At 48.0% G+C, this 16,253-nt stretch overlaps 2 protein-coding genes and 1 long non-coding RNA gene across 3 annotated transcripts; all 3 read right to left on the bottom strand.

The window, feature by feature from the left end:
• Positions 1 to 2,716: 2,716 nt before the first annotated feature.
• Positions 2,717 to 5,414, bottom strand: LOC123427616. Its single transcript, XR_006622415.1, has 2 exons — positions 5,156 to 5,414; positions 2,717 to 2,915 (listed from the first exon to the last, which is right to left on the bottom strand). It is a non-coding gene; the product is annotated as an uncharacterized LOC123427616 (long non-coding RNA).
• On the bottom strand, positions 3,480 to 5,162 carry LOC123427615. The gene has a single exon (XM_045111695.1). It carries the CDS (start codon positions 4,993 to 4,995, stop codon positions 3,613 to 3,615), a length of 1,383 nt encoding a protein of 460 aa, XP_044967630.1. The 5' UTR covers positions 4,996 to 5,162; the 3' UTR covers positions 3,480 to 3,612.
• Positions 5,415 to 7,405: 1,991 nt separating the features above from the next.
• Positions 7,406 to 7,684, bottom strand: LOC123430716. The gene has a single exon (XM_045114563.1). The coding sequence runs from the start codon at positions 7,682 to 7,684 to the stop codon at positions 7,406 to 7,408; it is 279 nt and encodes a 92-aa protein (XP_044970498.1).
• Between the last annotated feature and the right edge of the window lie 8,569 nt (positions 7,685 to 16,253).

Here is a 16,253-nt window from a genome sequence, read left to right as displayed (position 1 = left end):
ACTGACACCGGAGGAATGCTTTGTGTGTATCAAACGTCGCAACGTAACTGGGTGACTATAAAGATGCTCTACAGATGTCTCCGAAGGTGTTAGTTGAGTTAGTATGGATCAAGACTGGGATTTGTCACTCCGTGTGACGGAGAGGTATCTCGGGGCCCACTCGGTAATACAACATCACACACAAGCCTTGCAAGCAATGTGACTTAGTGTAAGTTGCGGGATCTTGTATTACGGAACGAGTAAAGAGACTTGCCGGTAAACGAGATTGAAATAGGTATACGGATACTGACGATCGAATCTCGGGCAAGTAACATACCGAAGGACAAAGGGAATGACATACGGGATTATATGAATCCTTGGCACTGAGGTTCAAACGATAAGATCTTCGTAGAATATGTAGGATCCAATATGGGCATCCAGGTCCCGCTATTGGATATTGACCGAGGAGTCTCTCGGGTCATGTCTACATAGTTCTCGAACCCGCAGGGTCTGCACACTTAAGGTTCGACGTTGTTTTATGCGTATTTGAGTTATATGGTTGGTTACCGAATGTTGTTCGGAGTCCCGGATGAGATCACGGACGTCGCGAGGGTTTCCGGAATGGTCCGGAAACGAAGATTGATATATAGGATGACCTCATTTGATTACCGGAAGGTTTTCGGAGTTACCGGGAATGTACCGGGAATGACGAATGGGTTCCGGAAGTTCACCGGGGGGGGGGGGGCAACCCACCCCGGGGAAGCCCATAGGCCATGAGGGTGGCGCACCAGCCCTTAGTGGGCTGGTGGGACAGCCCAAAAGGGCCCTATGCGCCATACAAAAGAAAATCAAAGAGAAAAAAAAAGGGAGGTGGGAAGGAAGGGAAGGACTCCCACCCACCAAACCAAGTCCAACTCGGTTTGGGGGGGGAGCCTTCCCCCCTTGGACTCGGCCGACCCCCTTGGGGCTCCTTGAGCCCCAAGGCAAGGTCCCCTCCCTCCCACCTATATATACGGAGGTATTGGGGCTGATTTGAGACGACTTTTCCACGGCAGCCCGACCACATACCTCCACCGTTTTTCCTCTAGATCGCGTTTTTGCGGAGCTCGGACGGAGCCCTGCTGAGACAAGGTCATCACCAACCTCCGGAGCGCCGTCACGCTGCCGGAGAACTCTTCTACCTCTCCGTCTCTCTTGCTGGATCAAGAAGGCCGAGATCATCGTCGAGTTGTATGTGTGCTGAACGCGGAGGTGCCGTCCGTTGTGTACTAGATCGTGGGACTGATCGCGGGATTGTTCGCGGGGCGGATCGAGGGACGTGAGGACGTTCCACTACATCAACCGCGTTCTCTAACGCTTCTGTTGTACGGTCTACAAGGGTACGTAGATCACTCATCCCCTCTCGTAGATGGACATCACCATGATAGGTCTTCGTGCGCGTAGGAACATTTTTGTTTCCCATGCGACGTTCCCCAACACATTGGTCATGTACCTCAATGTGTATTTTGCTTGGACATTTATATCAAGGAAGGGTGTGCCAGCTAACGGTATTCGTGGGGCTGGTATACTTAAGGGCCATTTGAAAGGAAATTAAAATCTCCGAAAATCCGGTCCCCACAGGTTGGGGTGGCGTGGGAGGGGGACAGAGCTGTCAACGGCAGTGGAGATCGAGGCGGCGGCGGGAGGCGGAGAGAGGCCGAAGGAGCATCGGGGCAGAGGAGGGGCGAGGCCGAAGGAAAGTCGGGGCGGCGGCGAGGGACACGAAACGTGGTCGAACGCGGGTTGGGCGGCGTGGGAGGGGGCGGAGCTGGCAACGACAGTGGGGATCGAGGCGGCGGCGGGAGGCAAAGCGATGACATGTGAGAGGAGTCGGGGCGACGGCGTAGGTATGGCGGATGGGGAAGCGGAGGGGCCAGAGGTGGCTGTCGGACGACGACGATGGTGCGGTCGACAACCGGGAGGAAGAGGGATGTGGTGAGGGAAATAAAATAAAAGGCAGTTGACGGTTGGCGCGCGACCGCCAATTTTTCATCTTTTATAGGCGGAGATGTAAATTTACATCACGAGGTGTTGTAGTTTACATCTCTGAAAAACGAAGATGTAATTCTTTTATATCTACATCATCTATTGAGGCGATGTTTTAGGCCTTTGGAGATGCAAAAAATAGTTATTTTCACATATGCATCTTCAATTTGAAGATGCTTTCATCAAGTTTGCTAAGTGGGATCCCACTTGTGCTCAGTTAATTTTGTGTACGGAATGCCCGATTACCTCCACCAAACGTAGTGGGATCAAGTGGGTTAAAGGTGGGACGGCCATGTATATACTCCCGCCTGCAGCCAGACTGAGCCATGCCCTTCAGTTTTTCTACATTGGATTGGATGCTTTTACTACGAGAGCTGGCGATTCTGTCGATATTTGCTTAGTTGAAGGAAAATTGTTTTGACGGGATCCAAGATAAAATTACCTGGGGTTGGTGTGGTCAGAACCAAGGAACAAACTGAACTACTGACCTGATTGGAACATAGTCGCATATGCATGCGTAGTCAGCAGTGCAAGCTTACATATACTTCATTCGGGTTCTTTAGATCAGATGGCTTAGGGTGCTAGAGAAGTAAAAATTCAGGGGAAGAGATAGTCCGGTTGTCAAAACTCAAAACAACCAGTAACCTTGACGGCGTTGCTTTGTTTTACCCACTCTGCTATATGCAACAAGGCTTGAAAATACAGTAAGACATAGCAAGAATACTGTGCTTGAGAGGCGATTTTATTCAGCATCAACAGTATTTTCAGACAACTCGGTACACCCATTTCATCAGTTTGTTCTTTCTTCTTCCTACTCTTCACCAGACTGGTCTGGCAAATCCAGCTTCTTCTGTCATAGTACATCATTTGCATCCCTTTTTTTTCCGTAGATTTGCATCCTTGTTGACGACCTGACGGAAGTGAAACAGATGATCAATTAGTATAACAATTAACTGAAGCATTAAGACTGTTGACAACTTACATGCTTTTAGCCTTACAGATGGATAAAAACAACCTCTACTAGTGTCAACCGAAGACGACCAAAAAGAAAGCTTCAGTTGCTGGGTATATTTCTTTGTGCAACATCTGCAGACTAATACAGTGATCATTTCTACTAGATGTTCTCTTTGGCTTATTTTTTAAGTGTACTTACATGTTGTAGCCTCAACTTGCAGGCATCACCGATCCAAGTTTGGTTGTGTTAGCCAGATTGGGCTAGCACTGTGCTTGTGTTAGATCATGGCATGCCAACTCAGGTCATATTTTGGCCAATTCACAGCCAAACAACCAGCAGACAAAGACTGTTCCATAGTTGCCATGTCAAAGTTAAACACATTGCTCAAATCAATAATGAGATATACAATATATATAATTCACGATATCGATGAAATTACAGTGAGGCACTGATAAACACATGGCAGTTGTAGTTACTCGTGAACAATTTTCCACAGCACAATTCCACACGAAAAACAACATCACAGAAACTTTAAGTTCTACTGAACTATAAATAGAACGGTCGGAATGAAAACAGGAGGAATTTACACATGTTATCCCAGTGCATTATTCTGCGTTGATTCCAGCACCCACGATCTATTGGGAATCATACCATTAAATCCTACATGATGTATGTACATGTTCTTTGGAAATTGTCTGACTTAATCTGCCCTCATCTTGCCTCAAATACCCAACCACCTCGTACAACACAGGCTTGTTATACGTGCAAGGACTAACCTTCCCCCAGCTGCAGAGGAATCCACTACACCAGCTACTACTACAGCGATGCATCGGAAACCTGCAGATGCCCCTGACAGGCTCCATTTCCTTGCCTTTGAGATCGACCAACGCCTTTTCCTTACTCTTGAGATCAATGGTGAAGAAAGTACCGCCTTGCTCGACGAGCATGGCACCTCTCGTCTCCGCGAAGAAGACAAGGTTTATTTTATCACCGCTTCCTAGATTTATCAGGTCAGAGCGCAACCACCCTCCTGCACCGGCCTCGCCGCCATGATCATTGTCTTGCTTGGCCCAAAGCTCTAGCACACCATCTTCTCGTATGATCACAAAAGAAAGCTTTCTTTCTCGGGTGACACATGGAAACGGCACTCGCCGCCGCTGCTCGCCCTCGTGGACGTTGATGGGGATCTTGGTCAGAGAGACATGTGCCGTGGCGACATTCACATTGAGTGTGTAGAAGCTTCTCTGGTCTGTGAACAGCCAGTGCACGGTGCCGCAGGTGACGACGCCGGCACACGGTCCACACCTCACGAGGTGTGAAACCTGGTGGCACTCGATGGGTGTGCTCCAAGTGTCCGTGGCAGAGGAGTAGGTATAGACATACATGACTCTGTTGGCGGCTGAGTAAGTCAAGACGACTTGAAACGACGGTTGCCGTCGTTGCTGATCCAAATCATCAATGGCACGGTGGTCCTCATCGGTGAGAAGAGCAAACCCAGTTAGGCGGTGCCCGATGATGAATTCACGGTTTGCAGGCGGTGGGAGCAGATGCCTACCCTGCTTATCGATCAGAGGGCGGCAGACCGCAAGATGGAGCTTCTCACGTGGTTGGCTGTCGATCGGGATAGGCAGCAAGGTACCCACGAGGAGAAGGCCACGGCGCGATGCCAGTGGCATTGCAAAGTTGAAGAGCCCATCGTTGTTGGAGACGAAAGAGTCGAAGGTAAGATGGGCGCCGCCGGCCTGAAGGCTCAAGAATTGGGGAGGACTGTCGGGTATCCTTGCCAGGGGCTGAATCGCGCTGGGCGGTACCACGTTCTGGTAGAAGATGCCGACGAGGACCGAGGGGCGGGGCGCTGTCTCCGGCCAGAGGCCGACGCGTCGGAGGAAGACCGGGTCGGTGATGAGGCAGAGCCACTGCTTGCACGTGGCTGCGCAGCGGAGGAGGTCCTGGACGCCCGGCAAGCGCTCGAAGACGAGGAGGAGGAGGTCGTCCAGGAGTTCGCCGGCGGCGTCCACGCGTGCGGCCTTGGCCATCCGAGGTCACTTGCACCCAGGACCTCCTCCGCTGGAGGGGTCTGGCGGCGCGACACCTCGGCACGGCGGGGGACGAGGTCGTCGCGGGGGGTGGTCAACGCCGCGGCGGAAGGTGGGAGCGGCGGATCTGATATGGAGGAGGAGATGGGTGGCGGCGAACCTGGGTCGGTTATGAGCGCGGCCGGAGTTGGTAGGAGCTGCTCGGGGATGGGGAGAGGGAGGAAGGGCGCGGCGGCGGCGATCGGCCTTGGATGCCTCGGGGTCGTCGGGTCTCGATGGAGTAGGTGGCGAGATGGATGGGGGTTGGGGGCACGGAGCCGAACCCTACAAGGGTGTGTTTGCTAGCCTGCAAAGGGTGTACCACTGCACCAGCAGTTTGCTTTTCGATCCATTTTTATCTGTTTGCAGGATCGGTTTTAAAATTTTACGGGCCCGGGGCAAAAAAGAAAAAAAGACAAGGCCTTTTTATTAGCATACTAAATAAATTATTTGGGCATTGCAATGACGATACTAATTATCTTGCAAAATATGGCCTCAGTAAAACGTGGGTCAGCTAGGCGGTTTTAAGAAAAAAATGTGAAAAAACCAAATATAAAAGATAAAATGAAAATAAGGAGGAGGCATAAGGAGGTTGGACTAAGGACAAATTTAAAACCGGACATTTCATTCTTTATAAATAGTAGAGATGTTAATAAGTTAATACTCCATTCGTTCCGAAATATAAGACCTTTTAGAATTTTGATTATAGACTACATACGAAATAAAATGAGTGAATCTACACTCTAAAATATGACTACATACATCCGTATGTAGTATATAGTGAAATCTCTAAAAGGTCTTATATTTAGAAACGGAGGGAGTAATACATTGAAAAGGTTCAAGTGTTTTTTTATAAAATCAATGAAAAAATATCAAAGATGGTAGAGAGATAAACAAAACCAAGAGAGACCATAGAAAGGTTAGACGAAGGACAAACATAACACATAACCTTCATTCTTTTTACATATAGAGATGGATGAAATGATAAGTACATCAAATGTTTTCTTGATATATGAAATGTTACAAAACCCATTTGTAGTATTACCTTAGAACTTTCTTTAAACATTCTGCAATGTCAACATTGACTTCTATATGGTCATCATCTCTTGATTTGCCTTAGTTTGCTCATCCACAACTATCTCTATGATGCTATCAACTCATCTAATCTTTTTTTCATCGCTTTTTTTCTCGCCACAGGATATATCAGATCTAAAATTTTAAAGAGACAAGTACTAATTAAAAACTTAACACAAGGTCGTATGGCAAAATTATAAGAAAGAACATAAGACAAAATCACTAAGACATAGGGGCTGTTTGGTTTCCAGCCTAAGGTTGCCACGCCTAACCATAGTCATGCCACAATACCTTAGGCATGCGTTTGGTTCATTGCCACACTTGTGGCTTGTCACATTTTTCTAGTTATATGGTTCACATATCATACACTTAATTTTTTGCCAAATCTTATCACACTTGTGGTGTTCATTTTATTAGCCATACTTTTTATGGCAGCCACACTTTACCTAAGATTAATTGTGACAAAGTTAATCATGAACCAAACAGGCCTATAATAGGCTACCTTATTTGAAATCAACGATTGTGTGGATGGCCAGGACCGAGATACCATGTGAACGATAGGCATTCTGCTTCCGCTGGTGGCCGCGGCCAGCGCTCGGCGCTCGGTGGCTCAGGCGACTTTACAAATCGTGATTAGTGGAGATAGAGATGAGGGACCCAAGGCAATTCACACGCAAACCTAGATCCATTGGAGGGTTATAAAGTACGTGTATAGGATGCCAAAGCACATATTTTTGCGATTTCAGTTAGCCCAGTTTGCATTTTTTTTCCGCCTCACCCAGCAAGGCCCAGATTACTTAGCGTACCTAAACTTGGTTAGGTAGGAGAGGGCCCCATGATATTGGAGGCCCGGGGCGGCCGCCCCCCGCCCCCTAGGGCCGGCCCTGTCTGTTTGGATGTTGTATGAGCTCTATTTAGCATGATTCATCTAATGCAAAAAGGCCCTATAGCATGGCTTCCGAGCGAACGGACGATCAGGTGTTCGCTGCTCAGCGTGGCTCCTAAGACCCATCCCACCTGTTCCTCCTCGACCTACCAGTCCCGAACGATCTCTCCACCCCCACGAAAAGTTGATCCAATCCCAACCTCTCGTCCCTCTCCTTGTTCCCGCGACGCGCCGTCACACCTGTTCCCGCGACGCGGCGCTGTTATGCTTGCCCTCTCGTCGTTCGCCTCGCCTGTTCCCATGACGCGCCGCCGCCCTGTTCGGCGCTTCTGCGCGCGCTCCGGGAATGGAGGCTGACAGAGCTACAGCTGCTGCTGCTAGTGCGCGCAAGAGCCCCCAACAAGTTGGGCTTCAGGAGGAGGAGGATGGGGGTAGGGCGGGGTTGGCGTGGCGGGCTAGGAGGTCATCGTAGTGGTCGCGGCGGCCGACAACCTGGCTGATCTTGGGGTCCGAGGAGAGCTGGGAATTGAAGCGGTCAAAGGTCCACAAGCCGTAGGGGCGGAGCGGGAGCGCCCAGGCTGCCTTGGTGCGCTCGCACCGCTCCTTCATCAGGTAGACGTGCGCCCGCTGCTCCGGGTCCTCCATCAGCCAGAGGATTAGTTTCTTCGTGAACTCCATGATGAATCCCATGTCGGACAAGGTTGACATAGATGTAGCTGCTGCTGCTACTGCGCGCGAGAGCCCCCAAGAGTTGGGCTCCTGCCGCCACTACCGGAGCCGACCCTCCGACCGGCGCCCAACCCCAAGTGACAACCGGCCGATACTCCGACGGGCGGGAGGCCCCAATGAGCATTGCTGCAATAAATTCAGTTTGGTTAGGCACCACCGGAGGCTGCTGCTTCAGATTCGTCACTTTCAGTTTGATAGTGTGTTGATAAATTCATTGCTCGAATTGTGTTGAACTTAATTTATCATTGCTCAGATTGTGTTTGGACGGTTATGCTTTATTACTCGCATTATCGGTGGAGTGTTGAATTGTTGTTCGGTTATTGTGAATGCCATAAAAAATAAATTTGGCATCATACCTCAAAAACAGCCATATCGGCTACCAAACACAGTCTCAGTCCAACATGTATGTTCAGGTGCAAACTACCAAACAAATTCTCACCTCAGCATGTATCAACACATACATTACTACCAAACAACAACAAATGCATCTACTTAGCATGTTTACATAGACCATGTCTTAGATGGGAACAACCATGCTAAGTAGGGAATGCAACCAAAAACATTGTATCATGCACAAGTGAAGTCACATATGTACAATAAGCTCTGTTATAAAATGAACAAGGGATGTCAGGGGCTAGCACTGGCCATGAATAGTAGACTGAGTACTGTTCACGAATTCCTACATACGATCACTGTTCACAAACCCATGCGTTAGATCATGGTTTAAGAAAATCTAGGGAAAGGATGTCAGGGTACTGTAGCTTTCTCTGACTTCCTTCCCAATGTCAGAGGACCTGAATTCGGGGGGGGGGGCACAGGAGCCGGGGGAGACTCAATTACATAATCTATGTTTAAATTTGACTAGAAAATTCACTTTTGTGCTAATACTTTGAGCACCTAGGATTGTGATAAATCCGACCCCTTAGAGCAACTCTAGCAAACCCCGCATCCGCCCCCGGCCCGCAAAATAACCGCCAAAATGCGGGTCGGGGCGGAAAAACCTGCCCGATCAAACCCCGCATCCCGCCCCGGCCCGCAAAAAAATTTGGGGGGCGCGGCAAATTCCTGACCCCAACCTGGGAAAACGCGGGTTTCCCCCTCGCGGCTGCGGTGCCCTGCATCATAGAGAAGCAGTTGGCGGGAGGGACATTTAAGCCCGCGCTATTCCCCCCTTCCGCCGCCGCGCCGCCCTTGCTTCCGCCCGCCCGCCGCCGGCGATTCCGGCCATATCTGCAGGCGAGCCGCTGCACCGCCCCTCCGGATCCAGCGAGAAGAGCCCCCCCCCCCCCCGCCGCCGCCGCCGAGCGCACCCCCTCGTCGCCGCCCGGGATCACCCGCCGCCGGTTAGTCCCTTTTTTGTGATTTTTGCGAGCTGTGCGAGAAGATGGAGTTGACCCCGTGCGAGAAGTTCTTACTGATGGGGAACGTCGCATGGGAAACAAAAATTTTCCTACGCGCACGAAGACCTATCATGGTGATGTCCATCTACGAGAGGGGATGAGTGATCTACGTACCCTTGTAGATCGTACAGCAGAAGCGTTAGAGAACGCGGTTGATGTAGTGGAACGTCCTCACGTCCCTCGATCCGCCCCGCGAACAATCCCGCGATCAGTCCCACGATCTAGTACCGAACGGACGGCACCTCCGCGTTCAGCACACGTACAGCTCGACGATGATCTCGGCCTTCTTGATCCAGCAAGAGAGACGGAGAGGTAGAAGAGTTCTCCGGCAGCGTGACGGCGCTCCGGAGGTTGGTGATGATCTTGTCTCAGCAGGGCTCCGCCCGAGCTCCGCAGAAACGCGATCTAGAGGAAAAACTATGGAGGTATGTGGTCGGGCAGCCGTGAGAAAGTCGTCTCAAATCTGCCCTAAAAGCCCCATATATATAGGAGGAGGGAGGGGGACCTTGCCTTGGGGTCCAAGGGATCCCCAAGGGGTCGGCCGAGCCAGGGGGGAGGACTCTCCCCCCCCAAACCGAGTCCTACTTGGTTTGGTGGGAGGGAGTCCTTCCCCCTTCCCACTTCTTCCTTTTTTTTTCTTTTCTTTGATTTTTTCTCTCTTTGGCGCATAGGGGATTGGTGGGCTGTCCCACCAGCCCACTAAGGGCTGGTGTGACCCCCTAAATACCTATGGGCTTCCCCGGAGTGGGTTGCCCCCCTCCGGTGAACTCCCGGAACCCATTCGTCATTCCCGGTACATTCCCGGTAACTCCGAAAACCTTCCGGTAATCAAATGAGGTCATCCTATATATCAATCTTCGTTTCCGGACTATTCCGGAAACCCTCGTGACGTCCGTGATCTCATCCGGGACTCCGAACAACATTCGGTAACCAACCATATAACTCAAATACGCATAAAACAACGTCGAACCTTAAGTGTGCAGACCCTGCGGGTTCGAGAACTATGTAGACATGACCCGAGAGACTCCTCGGTCAATATCCAATAGCGGGACCTGGATGCCCATATTGGATCCTACATATTCTACGAAGATCTTATCGTTTGAACCTCGGTGCCAAGGATTCATATAATCCCGTACGTCATTCCCTTTGTCCTTCGGTATGTTACTTGCCCGAGATTCGATCGTCAGTATCCGCATACCTATTTCAATCTCGTTTACCGGCAAGTCTCTTTACTCGTTCCGTAATACAAGATCCCGCAACTTACACTAAGTTACATTGCTTGCAAGGCTTGTGTGTGATGTTGTATTACCGAGTGGGCCCCGAGATACCTCTCCGTCACACGGAGTGACAAATCCCAGTCTTGATCCATACTAACTCAACTAACACCTTTGGAGATACCTGTAGAGCATCTTTATAGTTACCCAGTTACGTTGCAACGTTTGATACACACAAAGCATTCCTCCGGTGTCAGTGAGTTATATGATCTCATGGTCATAGGAATAAATACTTGACACGCAGAAAACAGTAGCAACAAAATGACACGATCAACATGCTACGTCTATTAGTTTGGGTCTAATCCATCACGTGATTCTCCCAATGACGTGATCCAGTTATCAAGCAACAACACCTTGTTCATAATCAGAAGACACTGACTATCATCGATCAACTGGCTAGCCAATTAGAGGCATGCTAGGGACGGTGTTTTGTCTATGTATCCACACATGTAAATGAGTCTTCATTCAATACAATTATAGCATGGATAATAAACTATTATCGTGATACAGGAATTATAATAATAACTATACATTTATTATTGCCTCTAGGGCATAATTCCAACAGTCTCCCACTTGCACTAGAGTCAATAATCTAGCCCTCACATCACCATGTGAATTACATTGTAATAAATCTAACACCCATACAGTTCTGGTGTCGATCATGTTTTGGCCGTGGAAGAGGTTTAGTCAGCGGGTCTGCTACATTCAGATCCGTGTGCACTTTGCATATATTTACGTCCTCCTCCTCGACGTAGTCGCGGATGAGGTTGAAGCGTCGTTTGATGTGTCTGGTCTTCTTGTGAAACCTTGGTTCCTTTGCTAAGGCAATGGCACCAGTGTTGTCACAGAACAAGGTTATTGGATCCAGTGCCCTTGGCACCACTCCAAGATCCGTCATGAACTGCTTCATCCAGACACCCTCCTTAGCCGCCTCCGAGGCAGCCATGTACTCCGCTTCACATGTAGAATCTGCTACGACGCTTTGCTTGGAACTGCACCAGCTTACTGCACCCCCATTAAGAATAAATACGTATCCGGTTTGCGACTTAGAGTCGTCCGGATCTGTGTCAAAGCTTGCATCGACGTAACCTTTTACGGCGAGCTCTTCGTCACCTCCATACACGAGAAACATCTCCTTAGTCCTTTTCAGGTACTTTAGGATATTCTTGACCGCTGTCCAGTGATCCACTCCTGGATTACTCTGGAACCTGCCTGCCATACTTATGGCCAGGCTAACATCCGGTCTAGTGCACAGCATCGCATACATGATAGAGCCTATGGCTGAAGCATAGGGGACGGAGCGCATATGCTCTCTATCTTCATCAGTTGCTGGGCACTGAGTCTTACTCAATCTCGTACCTTGTAACACTGGCAAGAACCCTTTCTTGGACTGTTCCATTTTGAACCTCTTCAAAACTTTATCAAGGTATGTGCTTTGTGAAAGTCCTATCAGGCGTTTTGATCTATCCCTATAGATCTTAATGCCTAGAATGTAAGCAGCTTCTCCTAGGTCCTTCATAGAGAAACTTTTATTCAAGTAACCTTTTATGCTCTCCAAAAGCTCTACGTTGTTTCCAATCAGTAATATGTCATCCACATATAATATTAGAAACGCCACAGAGCTCCCACTCACTTTCTTGTAAATACAAGATTCTCCAACCACTTGTATAAACCCAAATGCTTTGATCACCTCATCAAAGCGTTTGTTCCAACTCCGAGATGCTTGCACCAGTCCATAAATGGATCGCTGGAGCTTGCACACCTTGTCAGCATTTTTAGGATCGACAAAACCTTCGGGTTGCATCATATACAACTCTTCCTTAAGGAAACCGTTAAGGAACGCCGTTTTGACATCCATCTGCCAGATTTCATAATCGAAAAATGCAGCTATTGCTAACATGATTCTGACGGATTTAAGCATCGCTACGGGAGAGAAAGTCTCATCGTAGTCAATTCCTGGAACTTGTGAAAAACCCTTTGCCACAAGTCGAGCTTTATAAACGGTCACATTACCGTCAGCGTCCGTCTTCTTCTTAAAGATCCATTTGTTCTGAATAGCCTTGCGGCCCTCAGGTAGTATCTCCAAAGTCCACACTTTGTTCTCATACATGGATCCTATCTCGGATTTCATGGCTTCTAGCCATTTGTTGGAATCTGGGCCCACTATTGCTTCTTCATAATTTGCAGGTTCATTGTTGTCTAACAACATGATTGACAAGACGGGATTACCGTACCACTCTGGAGCAGCGCGTGATCTCGTCGACCTGCGTGGTTCAACAGAAACTTGAACTGGAGTTTCATGATCATCATCATCAACTTCCTCCTCAACCGGCGTCGCAACGACAGAGGTTTCCCCTTGCCCTGCGCCACCATCCAGAGGGATGAGAGGTTCGACAACCTCGTCAAGTTCTATCTTCCTCCCACTCAATTCTCTCGAGAGAAACTCCTTTTCGAGAAAAGTTCCGTTTTTAGCAACAAACACTTTGCCCTCGGATTTGAGATAGAAGGTGTACCCAACTGTCTCTTTTGGGTAACCTATGAAGTCGCACTTTTCCGCTTTGGGTTCCAGCTTTTCAGGCTGAAGCTTTTTGACATAAGCATCACATCCCCAAATTTTAAGAAACGACAACTTTGGCCTTTTGCCATACCACAGTTCGTATGGTGCCGTCTCAACGGATTTCGATGGTGCCCTATTTAAAGTGAATGCAGCTGTTTCTAATGCATAACCCCAAAACGATAACGGCAAATCAGTAAGAGACATCATAGATCGCACCATCTCTAACAAAGTACGATTACGACGTTCGGACACACCATTACGCTGTGGTGTTCCAGGCGGTGTCAACTGCGAAACAATTCCACATTGTCTTAAGTGAGTACTAAACTCGAAACTCAGATATTCACCCCCACGATCAGACCGTAGGAACTTGATCTTCTTGTTACGATGATTTTCCACTTCACTCTGAAATTGCTTGAACTTTTCAAATGTTTCAGACTTGTGCTTCATTAAGTAGACATAACCATATCTACTTAAATCGTCAGTGAAGGTGAGAAAATAACGATATCCGCCGCGTGCCTCCACGCTCATTGGACCACACACATCGGTATGTATGATTTCCAACAAGTCACTTGCACGCTCCATTGTTCCGGAGAACGGAGTCTTAGTCATCTTGCCCATGAGGCATGGTTCACACGTGTCAAGTGAATCAAAGTCAAGTGACTCTAAAAATCCATCAGCATGGAGTTTCTTCATGCGCTTTACACCAATATGACCCAAGCGGCAGTGCCACAAAAATATGGCGCTATCATTGTTTACTCTAACTCTTTTGGTCTCAATGTTATGTATATGCGTATCTCTATCAAGATTCAATATGAACAATCCTCTCACATTCGGTGCATGACCATAAAAGATGTTACTCATAGAAATAGAACAACCATTATTCTCAGACTTAAAAGAGTAACCGTCTCGCAATAAACAAGATCCAGATATAATGTTCATGCTCAACGCAGGCACTAAATAACAATGATTTAAATTCATCACTAATCCCGATGGTAGTTGAAGTGACACTGTGCCGACGGCGATTGTATCAACCTTGGAACCGTTTCCTACGCGCATCGTCACTTCGTCTTTCGCCAGCCTTCGTCTATTCCGTAGTTCCTGCTTCGAGTTGCAAATGTGAGCAACAGAACCGGTATCGAATACCCAGGCACTACTACGAGAGCCGGTTAAGTACACATCAATAACATGTATATCAAATATACCTGATTTTTCTTTGCCCGCCTTCTTATCTGCCAGATACTTGGGGCAATTGCGCTTCCAATGACCCATACCCTTGCAATAGAAGCACTCTGTTTCAGGCTTAGGTCCAGCCTTGGGTTTCTTCGGCGGATTGGCAACAGGCTTGCCGCTCTTCTTTGAATTGCCCTTCTTGCCTTTGCCGTTTCTCTTGAAACTAGTGGTCTTGTTCACCATCAACACTTGATGCTCTTTACGGAGTTCAGACTCTGCGACTTTCAGCATCGCAAACAACTCGCCGGGAGACTTGTTCATCCCTTGCATGTTGTAGTTCAACACAAAGCCTTTGTAGCTTGGCCGCAGTGATTGAAGGATTCTGTCAGTGATAGCTTCTTGCGGGAGTTCAATCCCCAGTTCAGCCAGACGGTTTGAGTGCCCAGACATTTTGAGCACATGTTCACTGACAGACGAGTTTTCCTCCATCTTGCAAGCATAGAATTTATCGGAGGTCTCATACCTCTCGATCCGGGTGTTCTTCTGAAAGATAAACTTCAACTCCTGGAACATCTCAAATGCTCCATGACGCTCAAAGCGACGTTGAAGTCCCGGTTCTAAGCCATACAAGACTGCACATTGAACTATTGAGTAGTCCTCCTTACGTGCTAACCAAGCGTTCTTAACATCCTGATCAGCCGTAGTGGGTGGTTCATCTCCTAGCGCAGCATTAAGGACATAATCCTTCTTTCTAGCTTGTAAGATTAGCTTAAGATTACGAGCCCAGTCTACAAAGTTGCTTCCATCATCTTTCAACTTAGCTTTCTCTAGGAACGTATTAAAATTGAGGATGACACTTGCGTGAGCCATGATCTACAACACAAATATATTCAAAGTGGACTTAGACTATGTTCAAGATAATTAGAGTTTAACTTAATCAAATTATATGCTAAACTCCCACTCAAAAAGTACATCTCTCTAGTCATTTGAGTGGTTCATGATCCACTTACACTATCCCAAGTCCGATCATCACGTGAGTCGAGAGTAGTTTCAGTGGTAAGCATCCCTATGCTAATCATATCAACTATATGATTCATGATCGACCTTTCGGTCTCATGTGTTCCGAGGCCATGTCTGCACATGCTAGGCTCGTCAAGCTTAACCCGAGTGTTCCGCGTGCGCAACTGTTTTGCACCCGTTGTATGTGAACGTTGAGTCTATCACACCCGATCATCACGTGGTGTCTCGAAACGACGAACTGTAGCAACGGTGCACAGTCGGGGAGAACACAATTTCGTCTTGAAATTTTAGTGAGAGATCACCTCATAATGCTACCGTCGTTCTAAGCAAAATAAGGTGCATAAAAGGATTAACATCACATGCAATTCATAAGTGACATGATATGGCCATCATCACGTGCTTCTTGATCTCCATCACCAAAGCACCGGCACGATCTTCTTGTCACCGGCGCCACACCATGATCTCCATCATCACGATCTCCATCAACGTGTCGCCATCGGGGTTGTCGTGCTACTTATGCTATCACTACTAAAGCTACATCCTAGCAAAATAGTAAACGCATCTGCAAGCACATATGTTAGTATAAAGACAACCCTATGGCTCCTACCGGTTGTCGTACCATCGACATGCAAGTCGATATTTCTATTACAACATGATCATCTCATACATCCAATATATCACATCACATCGTTTGGCCATATCACATCACAATCATACCCTGCAAAAACAAGTTAGACATCCTCTAATTTTGTTGTTGCATGTTTTACGTGGTGACCAAGGGTATCTAGTAGGATCGCATCTTACTTACGCAAACACCACAACGGAGATATATGAGTTGCTATTTAACCTCATCCAAGGACCTCCTCGGTCAAATCCGATTCAACTAAAGTTGGAGAAACCGTCACTTGCCAGTCATCTTTGAGCAAAGGGGGTTACTCGTAACGATGAAACCAGTCTCTCGTAAGCGTACGAGTAATGTCGGTCCAAGCCGCTTCAATCCAACAATACCGCGGAATCAAGAAAAGACTAAGGAGGGCAGCAAAACGCACATCACCGCCCACAAAACCTTTTGTGTTCTACTCGAGGAGACATCTACACATGAACCTAGC

The sequence above is a fragment of the Hordeum vulgare genome, chromosome 2H, assembly GCF_904849725.1.
Source record: "Hordeum vulgare subsp. vulgare chromosome 2H, MorexV3_pseudomolecules_assembly, whole genome shotgun sequence".
Taxonomy (NCBI): Eukaryota; Viridiplantae; Streptophyta; class Magnoliopsida; order Poales; family Poaceae; genus Hordeum; species Hordeum vulgare.
Note: the sequence above shows the minus strand (reverse complement) of the source record. Positions and strands in the feature narration are given on the sequence as shown.